At 45.0% G+C, this 22,423-nt stretch overlaps 1 protein-coding gene and 1 long non-coding RNA gene across 6 annotated transcripts in view; both read right to left on the reverse strand.

Annotated features, from left to right (window-relative positions):
• The window catches only part of Arhgef33 (Rho guanine nucleotide exchange factor 33), a 56,475-nt gene extending 38,832 nt beyond the window's left edge, over positions 1-17,643 (reverse strand). For all 5 annotated transcript variants that reach the window (XM_032908825.1, XM_032908827.1, XM_032908828.1 and 2 more), the window contains exons 1-4: positions 17,598-17,643; positions 9,241-9,405; positions 8,800-8,921; positions 7,133-7,293 (exon numbers count right to left, since the gene is read on the reverse strand). In XM_032908825.1, the coding sequence (XP_032764716.1) occupies positions 7,133-7,293; positions 8,800-8,921; positions 9,241-9,405; positions 17,598-17,633 (484 nt within the window). In that variant the 5' untranslated portion in view covers positions 17,634-17,643. The remainder of the gene's footprint in view (positions 1-7,132; positions 7,294-8,799; positions 8,922-9,240; positions 9,406-17,597) is intronic.
• Positions 17,644-19,750: 2,107 nt separating this feature from the next.
• The window catches only part of LOC116905852, a 30,692-nt gene continuing 28,019 nt past the window's right edge, over positions 19,751-22,423 (reverse strand). Inside the window, exon 3 of the long non-coding RNA XR_004388571.1 lies at positions 19,751-19,854. This is a non-coding gene — a long non-coding RNA (uncharacterized LOC116905852). The remainder of the gene's footprint in view (positions 19,855-22,423) is intronic.

Raw genomic sequence — 22,423 nt, forward strand, 5'->3', positions numbered from 1 at the left:
TGAATAGATATGGGGAGAGTGGGCATCCTTGTCTTGTTCCTGATTATAGTGGGATTACTTCAAGTATCTCTCCATTTAATTTAATATTGGCTGTTGGTTTGCTTTTATTATGTTTAGGTATGGGCCTTGAATTCCTGATCTCTTCAACACTTTTTTAAAAGTATTTATTTATTATATATAAGTACACTGAGGGCACCGGATCCCATTACAGATAGTTATGAACCATCATGTGGTTGCTAGGATTTGAACTCAGGACCTCTGGAAGAGCAGTCAGTGCTCTTAATGACTGAGCCATCTCTCCAGCCCCACTTCCAAAGTTTTAACATGAAGGAGTGTTATATTTTGTCAAATGCTTTTTCTGCATCTAAGGAGATGATCATGTGATTTTTGTCTTTGAGTTTGTTTTTATGGTGGATTATGTTAATGGATTTTCAAATATTGAACCAACCTTGCATCCCTGGGAAGAAGCCTACTTGATCGTGGTGAATGATGGTTTTGGTGCGTTCTTGGATTTGGTTTGCAAGAATTTTATTGAATACTTTTGCATCAATATTCATAAGTGAGATTGGTCTGAAGTTCTCTTTTTTTGGTAGGGCCCTTGTGTGGTTTAGGTATCAGAGTAATTGTGGCTTCATAAAATGAATTAGGTAGTGCTCCTTCTGTTTCTATTTTATGGAATAGTTTGAGGAGTATGGTGTCAGGTCTTCTTTGAAGGTCTGGTAGAATTCTGAACTAAATCCATCTAACTCTGGGCTTTTTTGGTTAAGAGATTTTTAATGACTTCTTCTATTTCCTTAAGGGATATGGGCCTGATTAGAAAGGTTACCTGCTCTTGATCTAACTTTGGTATGTATGGTATCTGTCTAGAAAAAAACCATCCATTTCATCTAGATTTTCCAGTTTTGTTGAATATAGTCTTTTGTTGTAGGATCTGATGATGTTTTGATTTTCCTTCCTTTATGTTGTTATGTCTCCCTTTTCATTTCTGATGTTGTTAATGTGGATGCTGCCTCTGGGCCCTTTAGTTAGTTTGGTTAGGGGTTTATCTATCTTGTTGATTCTCTCAAAGAACCAGCTTTTGGTTTTGCTGATTCTCTGTATTGTTCTCTTTGTTTCTATTTGGCTGATTTCAGCCTTGAGTTTGACTATTTCCTGCTTGCTTATTTTTCTTCTAGAGTTCTCAGGTGTGCTGTTAACTTGCTAGTGTAAGATCTTTCATGTTTCTTTACCAGTGCACTTAGTGCTGTGAATTTTCCTCTTAGCACTGCTTTCATTGTGTCCCATAGGTTTGGGTATGATGTGTGAACATTTTCATTAAATTCCAGAAAAACTTTAATTTATTTCTTTCTTTCATCTCTGACCAAATTATCATTGAGTAGAGAGCGGTTCAGTTTCCAAATATATGTGGGTTTTCTGTTGCTTTTGCTGTTATTGAAGACATTTGATCTTTGACAAAGAAGTCAAGAATATACATTGGAAAAAAGAAAGCATCTTCAATAAATGGTGCTGGTCTAACTGGCTGTCTGTATGTAGAAAAATGAAAATAGACCCATATTTGTCATGCACAAAGCTCAGGTCCAAGTGAATCAAGGACCTCAACATAAAACCAGATTCACTTAATCTAATAGAAGAGGAAGTGGGAAAGAGCCTTGAACTCATTGACACATGGGGAAATTTCCTAAACAGAACTCCAATGGCTCATGCTCTAAGATCAAGAATTGATAAATGGGACCTCATGAAACTGGAAAGCTCCTGTAAGTCAAAGGACATAGCCAGTAAGACAAATCAGCAACCTACAGATTGGGAAAAAACTCTTCACTAACTCCATGTTTGATCGAGGACTAATATCCAAAATATATAAAGAACTCAAGAAGCTAACCACCAAGAAACCAAACAACCCAATCAAAAAATGGGGCATAGAACTAAACTGTGAATTCACAACAGAGGAATCTCGAATGGCTGAGAAGCACCTAAAGAAATGTTCAAAGTCCTTCGTGATCAGGGAAATGCAAATCAGAACGACCCTGAGATTCCACCTTACACCAGTCGGAATGGCTAAGATCAAAACCTCAGGTGACAACACATGTTGGTGAGGATGTGGAGAAAGAGGAACACTCCTCCATTTCTGGTGGGATTGCAAACAGATACACCCACTCTGGAAATCAATTTGGAGGTTCCTCAGGAAATTGGAAATAGACCTACCTAAAGACTCAGAAATACCACTCTTGGGAATATACCCCAAAGATACCCCATCATGCCATAGGGACACATGTTCCACTATGTTCATAGTGGCCTTACTTGTGATAGCTAGAAGCTGGAAACAACCCAGATGTCCCACAACAGAAGAATGGATACAGAAAACGTGGTTCATTTACACAATGCAATACTACTCAGCTATTAAATATGAGGACATCCTGAGTTTTGCAGGCAAATGTATGGCACTAGAAAATGTTATCCTGAGTGAAGTAATTCAGACCCAAAAGGACATGCATGGTATGTTCTCACTAATAAGTGGATATTAGTCCCTTCCCCCCAAAAAAGTACAGAATACCCAAGATACAGTCCACAGAACTCAAAAAATTCAACAAGCTGAAGGGCCCAAGTGAGGACGTCTCAGTTCCACTTGGGAGGGAGAAGAAAGCAACCACAAGGGGGGAGGGAGGGAGGAAATAGGGAGGGAAAGGGGATGGGAGTTGTGGGATAGGAGAGCATGATCTGGTTTTGGGTGGGAGAAAAGGACTGAAGCCCTGAGGGCCAGCAGAAAGAATGGAAATAGGCGACCTCAGAAGGAAGGAAGTTGGGAGGATGCTCTAGAATTAACAGAAATCTGGAAAGTGAGAGATTCTCAGGACTCAAAGCGGTGGGGGACCCTAGATGAAATGCCCTACAGTGGGGAGAGGGAACTTATTGAATCCACCTCCAGCAGAAAGACAGGGCATCAAGTGAGGGATGGGGTTGCTCTCCCACAGTCAAAGCTCTGACCCATAATTCTTCCTGTCTGAAAGAACTGCAGGGATGGAAATGGAGAAGAGCCTGAGGAAAAGAAGGTCCAGCGACAGGCCCAAAGTGGGATCCAGTTCAGGGGGAGGCCCCAAGACCTGACGCCATTACTGAGGCTATGGAGCACTCACAAAAGGGACCTACCATGACTGATCTCCAGCAAGCCCCATCAAGCAGCTGAAAGAGTCAGATGCAGATGTGTGCACCCAACCAATGAACAGAAGCTGCTGACCCCTCTGGTTGAATTAGGGGAAAGCTGGAGGAAGCTGAGGAGGAGGGCAACCTCGTAGGAGGACCAGCAGTCTCAATTAACCTGGACCCCCGAGATCTCTCAGACACTGGATCACCAACCAGGCAGCATACACCAGCTGAGATGAGGTCTCCAACACATATACAGCAGAGGACTGCAGGGTCTGGGTTCAGTCAGAGAAGATGCACCTAACCCTCAAGAGACTGGAGACCCCAGGAAGTTTAGAGGGCTGGCGGGGTGGGAGGGGTGGGGACATCCTTGAGGAGACTGGGGGGCAGGGCGGAGGTATGGGCGTGGAACAGTGGGGGGCCGGGGGACCAGGAGGGAAATAAAATCTGGAGTGTAAAAACAAACAAACAAACAAACAAATAAGAAAAAATTTAACTAAAAAAAGAGAAGTATCTTCTTCAAGGCTTCTTAGGCTAGAAGAGTAGAAAAGGTTTACTTGATTACATAAAATACTATTTTCAGGGGCTGAACAGATAGCTCAGAATTTATGAGCACTGTGGCTTTTTTTTTTTTTTTTATGTATTTGAGTACACTGTAGCTGTCTTCAGACACACCAGAAGAGGGTATCAGATCCCATTACAGATGGTTGTGAACCACCATGTGGTTGCTGGGATTTGAACTCAGGACCTCTGGAAGAGCAGTCAGTGCTCTTAACCACTGAGCCATCTCTGCAGCCCCCAGCACTGTGGCTTTTGCAGAGGAAAGGGTTCAGTTCTTGGCACTGTGCACAACCATCTGTAACTCCAGCTCCAGGTTATCCATGTCTACATGCAGGGGAGAGCAGGCACAAGGTAAGGCAAGAGCCTGTGATTGGGCAGTGGAAAGGGAAGGGGGCTGAGGGTTTTAGAGACAGAGAGTACAGAGAGAGAGGAGGAAGGAAGATGGAGGAAGAGAAGGATGACCCGGATCCATGTGGCTTTAAATAGCCACAGGTAGTTATGAATATCATATAAGGGATGGATTATTACAGGACAATTTGTCTTATCTAGGTGGGCAGTTTATATCATTATCAATCGGCTCTGAGATTACTGTGTGGACGTTTTGTGGGGTGAGAATTTACTGATCTCGAGTTTTGATTTTGCTGGGTTACAGGGGTTTGTGACAACTGACCGCAGGATGGGCAGTCGCTACGTGGGGCTAGCCATGGAGGCGGTGAGACAGCCGAGGCCAGAGAGTAGCCAGCGCTAGCGTGGGATGGTGCAGCCTTTTTATTATTTAATGCGAGAATCTCCTACTTCTGACCCCCATATATATCAAGCACACATGTAGTACACATACATATGTGTCAGCAAAATGTTAATACACATAAAATGAAATGAATAAACCTGAGTGTTACCTCATTTCTTCAATTATAAGGTATGTGAATGAAGCTTCACAACAGAAGACCTACATAAGGAGGCCATCTTTTAAGATGGAGGGTAGGAGAGACAGCTCTGAGGTTAAGAGTATGCACTACTGTTGCAGAGGACCTGAGTTCAATTCCCAGCACTCATGCTGGGTGCGTTACCACTGCCTGCAACTCCAGACCCAGGGAGAGCTAATGTCTCTACTGCGCATTCACGGACAGACCCAGGCAGACAAGTACACGCGATTTTAAATAATTAAAAGCAAAACTTTTTTTAAAAAGAAGAAAATGAAAGGGGGTCAGCCATTGTGGTAAACAGCATCCAAGTTGGCTCTGCAGTTTTCCCATCCCAAGGCTTTCTTATCCTGTGACTGCTCCTGTGAGCGATGCTGGGCTTTGTGATTATCTTCTGAGGAACAGAACACGCAGGAAGGACAAGCTGCTTCTCCAACGAGTAGGTTATGCAAAGCTGCAGCTTTTGTTCTGAGCATCCTGTTAGAACACGTACCCCAGGGTAAGCAGGTGCCATGTGGGGAAAGCCTGTATCACAGGGACCGCAACGCTGTGTGCATACGTCTGGGGAAAAATGCCCTCTGTGTACAGCCGTCACACGGCACAACAGGCTTGGCAGCACCTCAGTGGCAACCTACCTCAGGAGGGACCTCAAGTGAGTGGTACTCAGGTCAACCGTGGCTCAGAGAAACCTAGGTAACGACTGTTTGCTGCTTGGAGCTACTGAATTTGAGGTAACAGACAAGAGTCACACCATTGTGTCATTAAAAAGGGATAAACCAACAGTTTTGAAGGTTTGATCCTTTAATTCTGACTTCTAATATGAACTACCACCAAGTATATGCATGATGTTGTAGTAAAGGCAACATCTCAAATTTTGTACAGAGCATGGTAGAGAACAAACTATGACTATGTCCCTAGCACAAGGAAGGAAGGAAGGAAGGAAGGAAGGAAGGAAGGAAGGAAGGAAGGAAGGAAGGAAGGAAGGAAAGGTTGCCAGTGAACAGATCATTTCAACCCAGCCGGTGAGACAACCCAAGAGAGAAAGCTGTTTGCTGTAAAAGGCTGACAATTTGACTTTGATCTGAAATTCATGATGGAAAGAGAGAACCCACAGTTAAAAGTGGCCAACCTCCATACCTGAGCTGTGGCACACACTCACTTGAAGTCATACACACAACCATACATACACATCCATACATACTAACGATAGTAAGTAAAATATTTTCAATAAGCACATGCACGTGGGCACTGCAATCATCTGGGTTAGCTGTTTTCAGTGGATTAAAAAAAAAAAAATCCCATGGACTCAATGGTCCAGCCTAAGAAATGGGCCCTGCCATCCAGCTCCGTGGAATTCCAGATGCATCAGATGTTACTTTGTAAATCTAGTTTTAAGGGTCCATCTAGTGATTGCACACGGCTGCCCCAGACCTGGTACTGATCTGACCTAGTCTACCCCGAGCCCATCTTGGGCTCTTGGCCTTCGTGGCCATCTTGATTCATCTTGTTCCTCACGCTGTACAGCCCACCAATGGAGCCTCCTCCCAGATGGATCAAGCCACTGTCCACAGACTGCACTTACAGCTGCTGGAAGACGTGCTCACATGTACAAGCAAATGGCTGATAGCCAAGTGAGTCTGCACTCAGAAGTTCACCGGGTGAAAGCCGCTCGCCTTAGCACTTTACATTTGGTTACTCGTAACACGATTACTGGCTGGGAATCAGTAAGACACGTTGTTCCTGAGCCCTCAGGATACAAAATCAGCAGCCCTGCCATTGGGCTGTTGACACCTGGTTGAAAATCATTTAGACTACCTTTTGAGGACTTCCTATACACGACTAAAACAAGGGGAAAGAGGAGGAAAGGGAGAGTGGAAAAGAGGGAGGGGGAAGGGGAGAGAGAGTGAAAGAGAAAGAGATTCAAACTTTGGTGATTTCTGCATTAATTTTTCTGTACGTAGTTACTTTGTTGGACACTCTCGAGAATATAATGATGTAGCAAATTTTGTCTTGTTTTATTTTTTCTTGATTGGAACACAGGTCCAGAATCACAATCCTTGAACAGCAGCTCCTTTGGTACCGCCGACACTCCATCTTGCCACATCTGTACACTCAGGAGCTCACAGACAGCACCAGCCTGGCTCTCAGAGAAACATGGGTGCCTAGTTACAGTAGATAACTATTTAGAATGATGCTTTTGAAAATCTAGTTCTCTTATAGTTGGTATAATACTGACTGCACTAAATTATTTTTAATCTAATTGACACTTAGAAGCAATGTCAAAATTAATATTTTCCACAAAGAGAAAACATTAAAGCAGGGCAGTCACTCAGGAACCCTGGGGTCATCTACTGTCTTCTAAAGCCTAGATACTAGCAAAGTTCTGGGCAATATAGCAACATTGTATTTTCTTCTGATGAGGAAGGAGAGTGTGAGTTCATTCGCATTTACTCAAGCCCTAGGAATCAGGAAGAAAGATGTGTGGTTAATCCCCCAAGGTTTATGAGCTGTACCTTTTTCATAAGTCTGAGAAGGCAACATGTTGGTGAAGTCTTCACTGGGGAGACCAGACTCGGGGACATTGATGGAGCGGAAGGGGCTTCCTTGCGCAGGCGCAGACGCAGGCGCAGATGCAGGTCCTGCCTGTGCGCCATGTTCTTCCTTTTGTGCTTTCCTAGCAAAGGAGACAACAGAAAGGAGTTTGGTTCTTAATCTGATAGATTAGGAAAGGCTCAATTCAAATAATACCAGAGAATGAATTTTCAGTTTGAGCTGTATAAATTTTCCTTTATTTTTTTTTAAATGTGCAACCAAGGCGCACAGGGGTTGAACTATATACATTTTTTTTAAATGAATTATAGATGGGTAAAGCCAAACAGTTTGTAGGATTCAACTTAACTCACCAACTTTAAGTATTATAAATTACATCCACTTGTGACGTTTTCATTCTTATTTTCTATTACTGGCTTCCCTGTCACTAGGATGTTTGATTTTGTTTTAATTTTCAGTTGTAACACTTGGTCTCACTATGTAGCCCTGGCTAGCCTGGGGCTTGTAGTGTAGAGACCCAGTAGAGCCTCCTGCCTCTGCGATTCCTAGGTTTAAAGGCGTGACCACCACGCCTGGCTCTTATCAGCGTCTTTAAAGTTTGCTGTGTTGAGTATTTACTTGGGATGACTTACATTCCCTTAACATCTCCATCGCAAAGTACCGGGAAGCAGTAGCATTTCACCCGGAAAAACGTATCCATAACTGTTTCCAGGCTCGAATAACTATGATTCCCATGACATACCAGCGAAGACTGCAACTATTTACTGGTGAAAATTAACTTGTTTCTATGTTTGAGGTGCTGACTAATTTTTTGTTCAGCTACCCAAGTTAAATAATAGCGACACTGGAGAAGCTGTGGGAAGTTTTAAAATCACTGGTGTCTCATTGTCTTAAAACAACAATCACTCTCTGGTTATCAGTTTATAAGTCTTTACATCTAAAATCAAACCAGGGATACATCGAATATCATTTTAATTTCATGTCATATTGTGTTAAATATATTTTCTCATGGAATACTACCATCCGTTTTTATACTATCCACTTTCCCATTTGCGTATGCATTTGTATGTTTGCATACATGTGGACACATATGTGTAGACACGTGCTCATGTGTGTGGAGGCCTGGAGGTGAGGTTGTATATCCTCCATTACCCTTCACCTTCTGACACTGAGGCAGAGTCTTTCAATCAAACCCAGAGCTCACTGATATGACCAGCTCACTAGCTAGCTTACATCAGGACATTTGTGTGTTCTAAGATTCGAGCTTTTATGGATTCGTGGTGTTTTGGGTTTTTGTTTTGTTTTGTTGTTGTTTGTATGCACGTGTGCATGGGTGTGCGCACGCATTTGCCTACAGAGGCAAGAAGAGGGTGCTGTGAACCACCTGATGTGGTTCTGAGAACTGAACTCTGGTCCTCTGCAAGAGCAGCCAGTATTCTTGACCATTAAGCCATCCCTCCAGCCCAGGTATTAACAGGAACATGGGGCTTCCTCCCTCCCAGCACAGGCTGGTCTATGCTGCTCAGAAGCACACTCCTTATGTGCTGATAGCTGGGGGTTTTCTCAGCGCTTCTGTGGTAGAGCCATGGCTTAAGGGCTTGCCCTGAGTGGATATGTTTAAGATACTCACTTGGCTTTAACCTTTCGAGATTCTCTTCTCTTCTCCTGCTGAAGCTGTTCGATTTTCTGCTGCATCTCCTCTTGTTTGGAAGTGATGGCCTGAATCATGGACATCGCATTGCTCAGCTCTTCCTACAAGGCAATAATTGCGACCTTTTACACTGGTGCATGGGTAAGAGCACATGGCAGTCAGTCTCCCGTACGCCTTTGCCTAGTTGCGTACTTTTGAGTGAATGGGCAATGAGAGGTGAAGTACGCTTTCTCAGTGGTCTCTAATTTCAACACAGAGCTCCGAAACTGCAAACCATGAGGTAGCTATTGTTCCATGGTGACTACAAATGACTCAGAGGGAACGGTCTTATCCTTGATGCTATAAGAAAAGGCAAACTTCCTGCTTCCGGTACTCGGACCAGCATACTCTTTTCCTCAGGGAAATAAAAGAGGCTCCCACCTTGAAGTAGTTTAAGGAATTCTTCATCTCGGTGACCTTCTCTTCCATGGAACATCTGCAGCTCTTGACCTTCTCTTCCAAAGCGTATTCTCCATGTTGGATCCGTGTCAGTTCCTGCATTGCTTCTGTGAAGCCAGTTTTCAGTTCCGAGGCCAGGGCCTGCAGCTAAATAATTCGGGAAGAGTGAACTAGGCTTGCTGTAAGTTTTTATAAGTGGCCCCTTGACCTCTCTCATTCTTTGAGAAACAAGCTCTTGAAAACTCTCGAGGGCTTTGTTTACCCAAGCCTGGATCTTTTAGGTGACTCTGCCCCTATTCGTCCTAAAGGTCACCTATGCAGTGTGCACTGAAGCTGGACAAGCAACAACAAAACAAACAGTTGGTTCAGGTCCTCATCCATGCTGCCATTATTAAAGAGCCCTTGACACAAGAGTGAGGCTGAAACTGGGCGGTGATGGCCCATACCATTAGTCCCAGCTTAGGAGGCAAAGGCAGGAGAATCTCTGATTTCAAGGCCAGCTTGGTCTTGGTCCCACACAGCCAGGGTTACAAGAGTGGGGAGGGGAGGGGAGGGGAGGAGGAGGGGGGAGAGGGAGGAGAGGGAGAGGAGGGAGAGGAAGGAGAGGGAGAGGGAAAAGGAGAGAGAGGGAGAGAGAGAGAGTGCACTGCTTACTAGGAAAATAAAGCATGTGTGTGAAGACAGTTCTGATCCAGCACCTGAATTCTGTGGGAGAAGTGATGAGCCAGTCTCTGATTATCATCAGAATGTAAAGAAAAATAAAAGGGGGCCTGAAGAGCTGGCTTGGTGGTTCAGAGCACTGGCTGCTCTTCTAGAGGTCTCCAGCTCAGTTCCCAGCACCCGTGCCAGGCAGCTCACAACCAACTCCAGGGGAGCCAACACCTTCTGACCGTCAAGGGCAGTTGCACACGCGTGTGTACAAACAACCACACAACCATACATATGTGCAAACAATCGAAATAATAGACATCAATATTTTTTGAATAGGAGCAATAAATAAATTAGTAAGAATTTCTTTGAAAAGAACAAAGTTTTTTTTTTTTAATTTCTTGTGTTTTGACAGAAAAAGAGGTAATGGTGTTTTTCACAATGAACGTTGATCCGTGTGTGGGTGGAGACAAGAGTGGTCTTTGGCAGTCAGGGCTGGCAGGAAGAATGCCGCATGCATGCTGGCTGAACACCACAAGAGGAGATCACCTTTGGAGTAGTAGGGTTCAAACCCTAAGCTTTCTCAGACAGGGATGAAGAATGTTAACCTCTGGGCAGCAGTGTGCTCATCTGTAGAGTAATTATAACAATGATAACTATTTCCCATAGCTGTCTGGAGGACGAAATGAGTGGATATAAGTAAAGCTCTCACACACACACACACACACACACACACACACACACACACACAGGCTTGGCGCAAATATAAGAGGCACTTCAACAGAGACTAAATCAAGATAATAGTAAGATAACATTGTTGTCTTGATCTTATAATCTGATTAGACATAGAACATTTAGGTCCACATCTGTCTTCAAAACAGAAATGTTCGGAAGGCTTTTATTGTGTAATTGAAAGTATCACGTCTGGAGAGATGGCTCAGTAGTTCAAAGCACTTGCTGCTCCTCGCAGAGCACAGAGCTTGGCCGCCAGCACCCACAGCTCACAGCTGCCTGTAACTCCAGCTCCAGGAGAGCTGAAGCCCTCTTCCGGCCTGCTTGGGCACTTGCTCGGGCCCACAAACACACAGAGAGACATATACGTATAAATATAATTTTAAAATAGGGGTATTTTAAAATATCTACCAAAGAAGGAGCTAAAGGTAAAGCTCAGGCACCTTGGCAATCCACACGTGTGTCTACACATGTGAATTTCTAGACCTTTCCAAAACAATTCATCCAAAGGATTCCAACCTGCTCTGCCACTCTCCAGTACAGCTTAGTGACTTACACCACATCTGTCAGAGAGAGATGTTGGCTCCTGTTGTTTTCACGAATGGTTTCTTCTAGGACTGGGAGTAGGGAGAAATAAGAGGGACCAAAGCAATCATTCTTCAGAGAATAAGTGGGGCCTGCGGATCAGCCGGACGGCGGAGCTGGGGAACAGCACTGTGGGGAACAGCACCGTGGACCACCTCTCCTCTCCAATCCCTCTCGTTGACCATTATTGCCGTCTGAATGATCACATGACTGTGGGGAGTGAACGCACACATGTGGAAGTCGCAGGACAACACTATAAAGTTGGTTCTCTCCTTTCGCCTTTTGTGAGATATGAAACTAGGGTCACCAGGCTTGGACAGCGTCTCTCCCTTAACTAATGAGCCATCTCACCAGCCCCTCACACCGTGCCTTTTAAATTAATCTTTGTGATTTTACAAGGGGAATCTTGTTTTCATTACACTGCCCTGAGACAGAGACAGGTGTTATCACGGCTGCCCTGGGGGACATGTGGTTTTCCCCAGAAGCCAAAAGACAACAGCAGAGACAATAGAAAAATAGAGAGAACTTTTCCTCAGCTGGAGAACCCCAGCTCTCAAAAACTTTAAGATTCAGACACGTTCTCTGATGACCATATACAAGGATTCTGGGAACTGCATAACTGTTTTGGACTCTAAGCTCATTTTTCTCCCCACACTCGTGAGTGAAGCAGCCCTGCATCCTCTAAGCGGCATCGGAACCCAGACAGTGCAGGGAGGGGAAGCCATCACGTGAGCCTGAGGTGGAGTCACATGAAGAAGGCCGGCTCCTCAAGCTTCTTCGCTGTAGGCAGGTAGGTCTTGCTCACCAACCTGACCTTGGGAATGAAACCACCTGGAAGACTCCGTCTAAACGTGGCACTCTCTGCAGCTCTTCCATCTGACAGCCCACAGCCCGCCCCAGGGCTTAGAACCAAGTCTACCTTGTGCTCCAGCGAGTGGAACACACCCCTCATCCCGTTGATTTTTTCATGAAGCTGTTTTAGAGAGGTTACAATACCGCCATCTTGGAGGCGAGCTCCCGCTGGAAGCACGCTTGGGGAGACTTGAACTTCAAAGTCCAGGATTCTACAGGGGGCATCTTAGAAACCAGAGAGAGTCCAAGTTCTTCCCAATTACTGCTCTTAATTTCCACTTCTCAGTTTTCTTTCTTCCTTGACTTCTTAACTCTTCACCAGATGATTCTAGTAGACGTCTTCCTCTTTTTTTTCCCCATCAAACTAAATGCTCATGAATTCCAACTTGTGCTTTACGAAGCCTTCCCATTTCTCTCCAACATATCACCAAGGTTGGGAACCACTATGAGGCAGACTCGAGGGGCTGTGCTGTGCCTTAGGAACTCTGTAAACTCATAAATGTCAAGATTTGAGAAACTTCCACAAGTTATGCAAAATTCCTAAAATCCTTGATGCTATATAAGCAAGATCCCAAATGTTTTGTGATTCCAAAGATGCCAAAGGAATTGTTTTGCTTTTTGCCTTTAACTCAAACTGCAGAGGAAACCTGTTTTTGTTTTTTATTTTTCTATCAACCTCCACCTTCCGGTTTTAGATCTCTGTATTGATCCTCAAAGAAGCTGTGTTTAACTAGGCATTGTGACACGTGCCTTTTTACCAGCACTCAAAGCAGAGGCAGGAGAATCTCTGAGTATGAAGCCAGCCTGGTCTACAGAGTGAATTCCAGATTAACCAGGGCTATACAGAGAAACCCTGTCTTAGAAAAGAAAAGAAAAGAAAAAAAAAAAAAGAAAAGAAAAGAGAAGAGAAGAGATGCTGTGTTTAAAGCACAAACTAGGCATTGAGTATTTAAATTCTGAGAGAATATGTCTTAATCCACTCCTATGCTGTTCCCGTAGAAGCTGACCTAAGTAAAAGTCCTTCTATAGGGCCTGCTGCAGGTGAGGTAAACCTGCTGGGTAGAAACTTTTGTTATTGACCACGGGCGCAGACACGTTGACCTGGAAGAGCTAACTGATCTGGTGTGGAGATTCTTCTCAATGGCAGAAAGCACTGAGGTCTAACACGGTTTTAAAGATTCCAGACAACCTTCAGTGGCTTTTTGGGCAATGAAACCTAGTATACATACAAGACTCCCATAGTTTGAGCTATGACCTTATATTGTGTCCCAGGCTAACCTAAAACTCAGCGTAGCTCAGGTTGGTCTTAAATTCGCTGCAATCCTTTGTCTCTGTCTCTTAAGTAATAGACATGAGCCGCCATAGGGTAACACCATGAACCTGGCCAGTAGTTATTCAATTGGAGGTCTTTTGGACAGATAGCTTATTTCTTTAAACTACTTTTAAGGCAAGACAAGAAGACAGGAAATTATAAGGATGGGGAATGGGGAAAGATATCCCTACCACCTCCACTGTAGAGTCTGTTGAAGACGATGGTCAACTGAGAAGCAAAGCTTCCAACATCATTACAACTGCTGTGAATTCTGACATCATTACCATCTGCTGCAAAGGTTGTTGACACAGAGGTGACACTAATAACAATAATCGAGACTCAGGCCTGGATCTATGACCTTGGGTAGAGCCTCACTCCTCTCAGATATTTTCTGGGAATCTCACAAACGAAACTATTCACTTCTTCTTAACTGGTGTGGTGTGCACACATATGCTTGAGTCCCAGGAGCATCCATGCCATGGGACATGTCAGAGGACAAGCTCCAACTGCAGGCTCACTTTCTATTTTGTGTGAGGCTCCTCCTGGATAATCCAGTCTAGGGAGTTCTGGGCTACAGGAGATTCTCACGCACTCCTCCCAACTCTCTATAGGGGCACTGCAGGCTTTGGCATGGTTTCTGGGGTTCTAAATGCAGGTTGTCAGGCTGTTGTGACAGATGTGTCACCCACTGAGCAATCTTCTCAGTCTCTGTGCTCTGGAGTTCTTGCTTAATTGTCCTCCTGTTGGGTGAACCTTGGGAGACAGCCTATGATCTCACCTGACTTCTTTGACAACTCTGAAGAGAATAACTTCAGCAGTCACCACATCCTGTATTGTAAAGACAGCAGAGTGGCTCTGAGAAGCCCACACCATACTCTGGGGTTCACCATACTTTCTTCCTGAGGGCACCCCTCTTCACCCTTGCATTTAAAATCTCGTATCACCATCTCTTTCAATGACCTGCAACTCCACCTCATACTGGCTTTTCCATGGAGCGGCCAGGGACCCAGTCTTGCCTGAAGAGGTCTCTGAAATTTCTTCAGGTGTCTGAGGCAGATGACTGCAGTTGTGCTCTGTCCCTTTGCCACAGACATTTTTGTTACAAAGAAAAATAGGCACTGAAAAATGAGACTGACCCTAGCTCTCCTTCCTTCAGCGTGCCATTGACAGCCATATTTCCTTCTGTGTGGTAGTTCACGATTAAAGACGTCTGAAGAGCTAAAATCACATTGCAGAGACTCTGGTGGGTTTCTTTTGTTTTGCTCCTGCCCCTCATCTTTTGTTTCTCCTAGATTCTTGTTTAGGTTGGGCTTGCTCTGCTGCCAGCACTTCTGAGATCTTCTGTTTTGTTGAGACAGGGTCCATGTGGTGCAGGCTGGCTTTGAACTTCCAATCTTCTTGCCGGTGCCTTCCCCAGCATTCTGAGTGCTGCCATGTGCTCAGAGTCTGTGCTACTACCCACCACAGCCAGCTTGACCTTTCTCATACTGAGCATTTAAGAAACATTTTGGAGTTGGTTTTGATTAGCGCACACAGTGAAGATCTTTCTTTCCCAACCCTATCCCCCACCAGCCAGAACGACCGCATCAGACCTCTTCGCTTAAAGCAATACGCACATCTTCCAGATCATCACCCGTGTGTTCAAGTACTAATTAGTGACTATTCATAAGCCAAGTCCTGTGGTTTATGCTGGGAATACCAAGAGCAAATCACTAAATCCTCACTTTTCGGTTTACATTCTAGATTAGGAAACAGGAAAACAGGTTTTCTCTTGAGGCAGGGTCTCACTATGCAACCCTGGCTGGCCTGTAACTCACTCTGCTTACCCGGCTGGCCTCGAACTTACAGAGATCAGCCTGCCTTTGCCTGGGGTGAAAGACTTGCGCCACTATGTCCTGTTCTGGAAATATTTTTTTAAATCAAGTTAATACAATAGCATCTGCCAGGGATGGAATATACCAAGAAATGGAAAGATGTTTGCGTTGTCCCTTCTAAAGCACTTTGTATTTTCTTACTGTTACCTGGCCTCTTAGAATTAACAGATTTAGGAAGTGCTCTCTTAAAACAAAGACAGGGTCATCAGAATGAACCAAACCTTTCCCAGCTCCAACCCTCCAGTGTGAACTGATATACTTGAATCTGTGGCAGTGAGAGAATGAGGGCACACCCCTCACCCACAGCTAAATTTAGTCAACATCAAGGGAGCGACCCACATATCTATAACAGATTCTAAACCACACCTGACTTTCAAGAGGCAGGCACACCTCTCCAAAGGCCATAGGCCTTTTGTTCAGAGAACAGACTGAAGTGAGCACAGAAAGCACTCAGAGGCCTTGGACTCAAGAGCATCACATCAACATCCAGACCTATCCTGCCCCAGGCTCTGTTCAAGCTGGCCACCCTGTACGAAGCAATCTTCCCTAACAGTCCATTGTCCAATGGCTGGCTTGTCCTTGTTGTATTCAAATCTTTTGGTCAACAGCACTCCATCTCTTCCCTACTGAATTATATCAGTGCCTTCACTGTAGCCTTCTCAAAAGCCTGCCTAACATGAGCTATTCATCAATGTATTTACAGAAGTTGTAGACATTCAAAAAAAAAAAAGGAAGTCTGTTACATCTGTTTAATTTCCAACTGGGCTAAGCAGCAGACTTTGCACATTAATAGCTATTCACTCAATATGAATGAGATTCGCACAAGGCTGTTTCTTCTACTCCTTCCCATTGTTGGTCTAAGAACAACAACAACACAGTCAACAAAGCTTTATGCTCCTGATGCTGGCTTGCTCTAGTTGGGCCCACAGCAGCAAGGAACTCATGCAGGATGCTTCTGTTACATCGACTTTAGCAGCATTTAGATCCAACTCATCTAAATGATATTTCTTCTGAGCTCTCTGCTCCCCTGCACTCCTGTCTTCCTGCTTGAGTGCTCACCTCTCAAACCTGACAGCCTGAGCTCCATCCACAGACCCACAGGGTAGAAGGAGAGAACTGACTGCCACACACACACACTATATACACACACACATATATACACACATATATACACACACACACACATATATACACACATATACACACACATACATACACATCCACACACATCCACACACATATACATATACATATATACACACATATACACACATATATACACACACATATACACATACATATATACACACATATACACACACATACATACATATACACATATACACACATATATACACACACATATACACACAGACATACACCCAAAGTAAATAAAAATAGATAAATGTAAAAAATAATAATTAAGAGCCTTTCTGCCAAGACCTGCTAAGCTGTCAGCTCTTCCTCATGCAGATGCCAGAAGTCAAATAAATTCTATTTGCACAGTTGGGGCAGCCCATTGGAACTCTGGTGACAAAAATACTTTGCAAAACTTTATCTTTGTAAAGAGTCTATTTATGCCATTGTTTAAAATGAGCTTTTTTTCCCCTGTCACCATTTGTAATGCTAACAACTCTCTCAATCCTCAGGGCTCCCTGGGTGGGTGGGGAAGTAATTAAGAAAAGCATATTTTAGTCAGGTTGTGGATGCACATGCCTTTAATCCTAGCAACTCAGGGGGATTAAAGGCTCCAACAGAGGGTCTCTGAGTTCCAGACTGGTTTACAGAGTTCCAGGACAGCCAGAGCTACAAAGAAAGCCCCTGTCTCAAACAAACAAACAAACAGCATATTTTTTAAAATGTTTTTACACAAGATCTCACTGTGTACTCTAAGCCAGCCTTGAACTTGTAAAAGTGGTGTGTCAGTGTCCCCATGGTAAGGGGTTATGGTATGTGCCACCACACCTCGCTGAGAAAGCAGAGCTCTTCCTGAGAGCCCTCTAATGGCCATGCTGTTGCCTGGTGTGACCACAGTGACAGTGCCATAGGCAAAAGTACATACATACATACATACATACATACATACATACATACATACATACAATAAAAACCAGAGGTGCGGTATGGGTGCTCTGACTTTACAGACAGAATAACTTCCCTCTGCCAACCAGTTCTCTCAAAGGCACAAAATGAGTAGCCTCTGCCCTGCCTGCCCCTTGGCCCTGTTAAAGCCAGGGAAATGTGGGAGCACTAAGTGATAAACACTGCTGTGCGTGAGGACAGTCACCACTGCTCCCAGGGCAGGGCTCACACGACGGACGACACGTTCGCCTCACCTGGTAAATCTGAGTGGACGGGTTATTCACCGGCATGTGTTCATTCTCTCCTGCAGGGAGAAACAGCTTCGTTCAGTCAGTCGGACTTGCTCCGTCTGGGCTCTCATTGGATACATGTGGGAAATAAAGTAATACACAGGATCCCATAACTGTGCCCGACTGGCAAGAACCAGAGGATTCCAGAACAAATCCGGTGCCACTGATGCTCCCATTTCCCCCCACTGGGCAAACTCAACCTACATGACACAATCACCACGGTAGAAAACCCTTTCTTACCACAGAAAGGACGTTCCTCTACCAAACTCAGCGATGTGACAGTCAACTGGCCAGAGGGGGTAACCTGGGGGGACCTCCCTGGTATTCTTAGGCCTAACTAAAGGTTACCTGAGTGGACATAACTGTTCTTTACCAGGTTATGGTTGGAATGAATTGTCAACTTTCCACCTAGGAGGCAATCCTCTGGGTACACTTTGAGGGGTTGTCTAGATCAGGGTTGGCCTCTGAGAATGTCACTGAGGGATCGTCTTGGTTAATTCATGCAGAAAGACGTAGGCTAACTTGGGACAGGGCCATTCATTGAGCATCCTGGACTGGATAAAATGGAGAGGGAAAGGGCCTGGAGAGATGGCTCAGCAATTAAGAACCCTTACTGCTTTTGTAGGGGACCTGGGTTTGCTTCCCATTACCTGTAACTAGAGATCTGGGGATATGACACCCTCTTCTGACCTCTAAGCATGCACGGGGTGCACATACATATTTGCAGGCACATTAAAAACCCGTTTTCAGAAAATGGAGAGAAAAAGCACACTTGCTCTCTGCTCTTTTTGTTTTTTTTGTTTTTGTTTTTTTTTTTTTGTTGTTGTTGTTGTTTTTTTCCGGAGCTGAGGACCGAACCCAGGGCCTTGCGCTTGCTAGGCAAGCGCTCTACCACTGAGCTAAATCTCCAATCCCGCTCTCTGCTCTTATACGTGGCTGCTGCAGTGGGACCAGTTCTGTAAGTACTGATGCAAGCTCCCTGCCATGAGGGACTGTCACCTGGACTTACAAGCAAATGAGACCCACGTCCTTCAAGTTGTATGTTATTATAGCAACAGGAAGGGAAGCCAGCCAGGCAAGTGCCTGGCTGTCACGCACTGATCTCAGGAAGGAACATAAACTGTCCCTGTGTCTGCCTTCTCTCTCTGGTCATCGACAAAGTCCTGTGCTCTGCCCTCATCTCACAGCTACAGTCAGATGAGGGACACTTATCCAACCAGGAAGGAGGGCCGATGGGAAGAAATTGCCAATGGAAAGTTTCTGCGAGATTATAGGCAGGAAGAATGCCATCACTAGAGTCTGGAGACGCAGGGAAGCGTGAGGTTGATGGAGCAGGCTGTAGAAATCATTTGCAGCTTAGGGAGAGAGCCAGGTTGGCTTAGGAAGTCTCTTTCAGAATCACACCAGGTGGCCGTGAAGAGGAGGCAACGGAGACAAGGCATTGGCTCAACCGATTTGCTGCTACGCCTGCAGCATGACATTGCACAGAGGCCACATCGCACGAGGCAAGCTGCTCTCATGAAACTCCTCACTGCAAGCCTTCGGCTGCAGTTGTGCACATAGTTCTCCTTAGCCATACTGGTGTAGAAAACCAGCCTCCATGTGTTAACCTCATTACTGATAGATAACCTCGGCCTAGAACCTGGACTTGGCAGATGCTGTCTCGATAAAATCCCAATGGTTTGAGGTTACCAAAACTCTCCATACAAGCTCAAGTAAGGCAAGAAACATGGACCAGGACCTTAGGCCTACGTGTGACACTTGGTAGCTGCCACCTGACTGCTCTCTGACTGCTTTCTCCATTGCAAAAGGCAAGAGCGACTGCTTCTGTCTAGCAAACGGGGAAGAGAGTCTGCTTGTTCTTCTTGGAGAACCTAGAAGGTGCTGCTGTCTATTAGAGAATGCACCTTGTTCAACACGGCCTGAGGCAGTTGTAAAGTCATCGCTGAGGAGGGGAGAAGGGCTCAAGCCATGTTACACCCGTGGCATTTTCTGTATCCCAGAAAGTCTGTGTTTTTCAAGGTCCCCAGGGTGAAGACAGAAAAAAGGCATTTGGTAGGACAGATTGACGCCTGAGTCTCCTGATCCCAAGCTCCAAAGCAAAATGGGAGTCTGACCTTGCTTTGTTTTGGGTTTTTCCATGGTGCCTGTTGCTTCTCTCCTCCAGCTTCAGCATTGCGTCATCCTCGTCCTGGATCAGGCCACCTCCCCTTCCCTGCACCTGCCAATCAAAGCATTAAGGACATCTGGTAGTGCTGTGAGGAGACTAAACAATTTCAAAAGAGTGAATTGCTAAACTAAGTAAGCCTCTAACTTGAAACTTAAAGTCGGGGACTGGAGAGATGGCTCGGCGGTTGAGAGCACTGACTGCTGGTCCAGAGGACCTGGATTCCGTTCCCAGCAACCAGATGGCGGCTCACAACTGAACAGTTCCAGGAAATCTGACACTCGTACAGACACACAATCAGGTGAAACACCAAAGCACATAGTATAAAAAATAAATTATTTTAAAAAGCAAAGTCGGATATTTTACTTTATATTATTAAGGAGGGGCACATACCGAGACACGCACATGGAGGTCAGAGAGCCGAGGCACATGGACATCAGAGAGCAACTGTGGAGTCCGGCTCTCCTTTCGCCTTTATGTGGGGGCTGGGACTAACTCAGGTCATGAGGCTCCTAAGGCAATCATTCTTATCAGCGGAGCCATCTCACTGGCCTGCAAATATCATTGTAAACTATGGAATTCGTTACTAAAAAGTGTGGTAGTTTTTCATTCTCCTTTGATCCAGTCACGTGGCTTTATTTAATAATTTTATTATCTACTTGCTGTTTAGGACAATTGTCTTAAGAGCAACAGCCTGAGAGAGGAAGAAAGGCAATAAGCCTGTGTCCGGCCACCACCCTCAGCCCCTGGTGTGCTTTGCGCACGGGAGAAGTTTAACAAATGTGGGCTGGCCGTTGTGATCTCACAACGAGAAGGCGCAAGTTCAGAATGCAATCTAGTACAGTAGAGAACGCAAAGGTTGGGCCCCTCTTAGCCATTCGCATCTCTCCCTCTCAGCATTTTAACCCTTTCTTGTGTTGGTTCGCCTCCCCCACCCCATCCCCTACCCCTGTCTTATGAACCTCCCAGTACCCAGGCTGACAGTGCCTCTCATACCTCAGGCTTGATGAACAAGGCATGGGATTAATGCTTTTCTTTCTCCTCTGTAGACAGCATCTCACGTACTCAGATTGTTTCAAACACTGTGAACCCAAGATGACCTTGAAGTTCCTGATTCTCCCGCCCCTACCTCCCAAATGCTAAATAGCATGTATGTGCCTATATACCCAGCTTTTGTTTGTTTGTTTGGTGTTTGTGTTTGTGCTTGGGATTGGACTTTACGCATGCTAGGCACGCACTCTACTGCCAGAGCCTTACCCCTCCACAAACTTTTTAAAAATTATTATTAGGAGTAATTCTATTGCTATTTGTGAAAGTAAACAATCTTGAAATATGTAGAGCCAAATTGCTGTGGATAATCTACTTCTGCTGATTTAGTTCTCTAACCTATAACTAATCGGAAGAAGGTGAGCAAAAACTCATGTCCTAAAATGAAAACGTGTGTAGTTCAGAAAGCTCACAGATACAAATTTCTGTGGCCGCTGATTTCAAGATATAAAGCGTTTTATCAATAAATGTTAGAAATCTTGTTCTAGTTAATTTCAAAAGCAAAAGTAACTACACACACACACACACACGCACACGCACACGCACACGCACACGCACGCACGCACGCACGCACGCACATAACCAACCACACAACCTAGAGCTAGAGAAGGTGAAGATGGGAGTGGGCGGGGCTTCAGCCCTGAGAGTCTGACCGCTGCAAAGGGCAACCGGTGGCCTGGTGCCACTCGGGGCACGGACAGCCTTCCACGTGACCAAGAACCTGATGCCAGGGCCGTATCCCCTGACCTCAGAAGAACAGGCCCTGGCTGCCATGAGTAATATATGAGCTGTATCCAGATGATGGCAGTGACTACCAAAGTTCCCTGGTGGCTCCTAGCCTGAGAGGGATGGGATCCATGTACAAATGGAACCACCCAGACCTGAGGCTGCACTAAGGTGACCACGACATGCATATCAGGAACTGTGCAGACACCTGTTTCATAGGATACCGTGTGTAAACAGATCTTCAGGTTCTAGGCCTTCATGATTTCTATGTCATGGGGGGGACTTTCCCCTCCCATAAGCCCATGGGGCTGAAGCAGTGCCTTTATAATATTCTGTAATTGGAATGGGACAGCAAACCCACCCACGAACCTGAGCCCGTGGTTTTCTATGAGAGCTGAGGAGGCTTCATGGGCTTTTGTGCCCACTAACTAGGACTCTCTCATTCCTAGAGCTTAACCTTAATGAAATCCCTAATAAAAGTCCTGGTTAAAAAACAATACCAGAATAAAACTGGAAAGTGCATTGGGAACACATAGAGTGCCTCTAAATGACGATCACCATTTTTGCTCACGCTGTCCATTGATAATGGAGGACATTAGCTACCATTTACTCTTACTGTGTAACAAAGCATTTTATCTAATTTTGGTGTTGGATTGGTGTTATTTACACCCTATTTCTACTATGCCCGTTTCCTCCCTGGTCCCTACTGACCTCGATCTCTGCTGCTCTTTCAAGCCTTTCTCTGTCCTCACATGATCACATCCAGTGTGTGTGTGTGTGTGTGTGTGTGTGTGTGTGTGTGTGTGTGTATGTGTGGGTGTGTGTGTGTGTTATATATATATGTATGTAT

Source organism: Rattus rattus, chromosome 7 (assembly GCF_011064425.1).
Source record: "Rattus rattus isolate New Zealand chromosome 7, Rrattus_CSIRO_v1, whole genome shotgun sequence".
Lineage (NCBI taxonomy): Eukaryota > Metazoa > Chordata > Mammalia > Rodentia > Muridae > Rattus > Rattus rattus.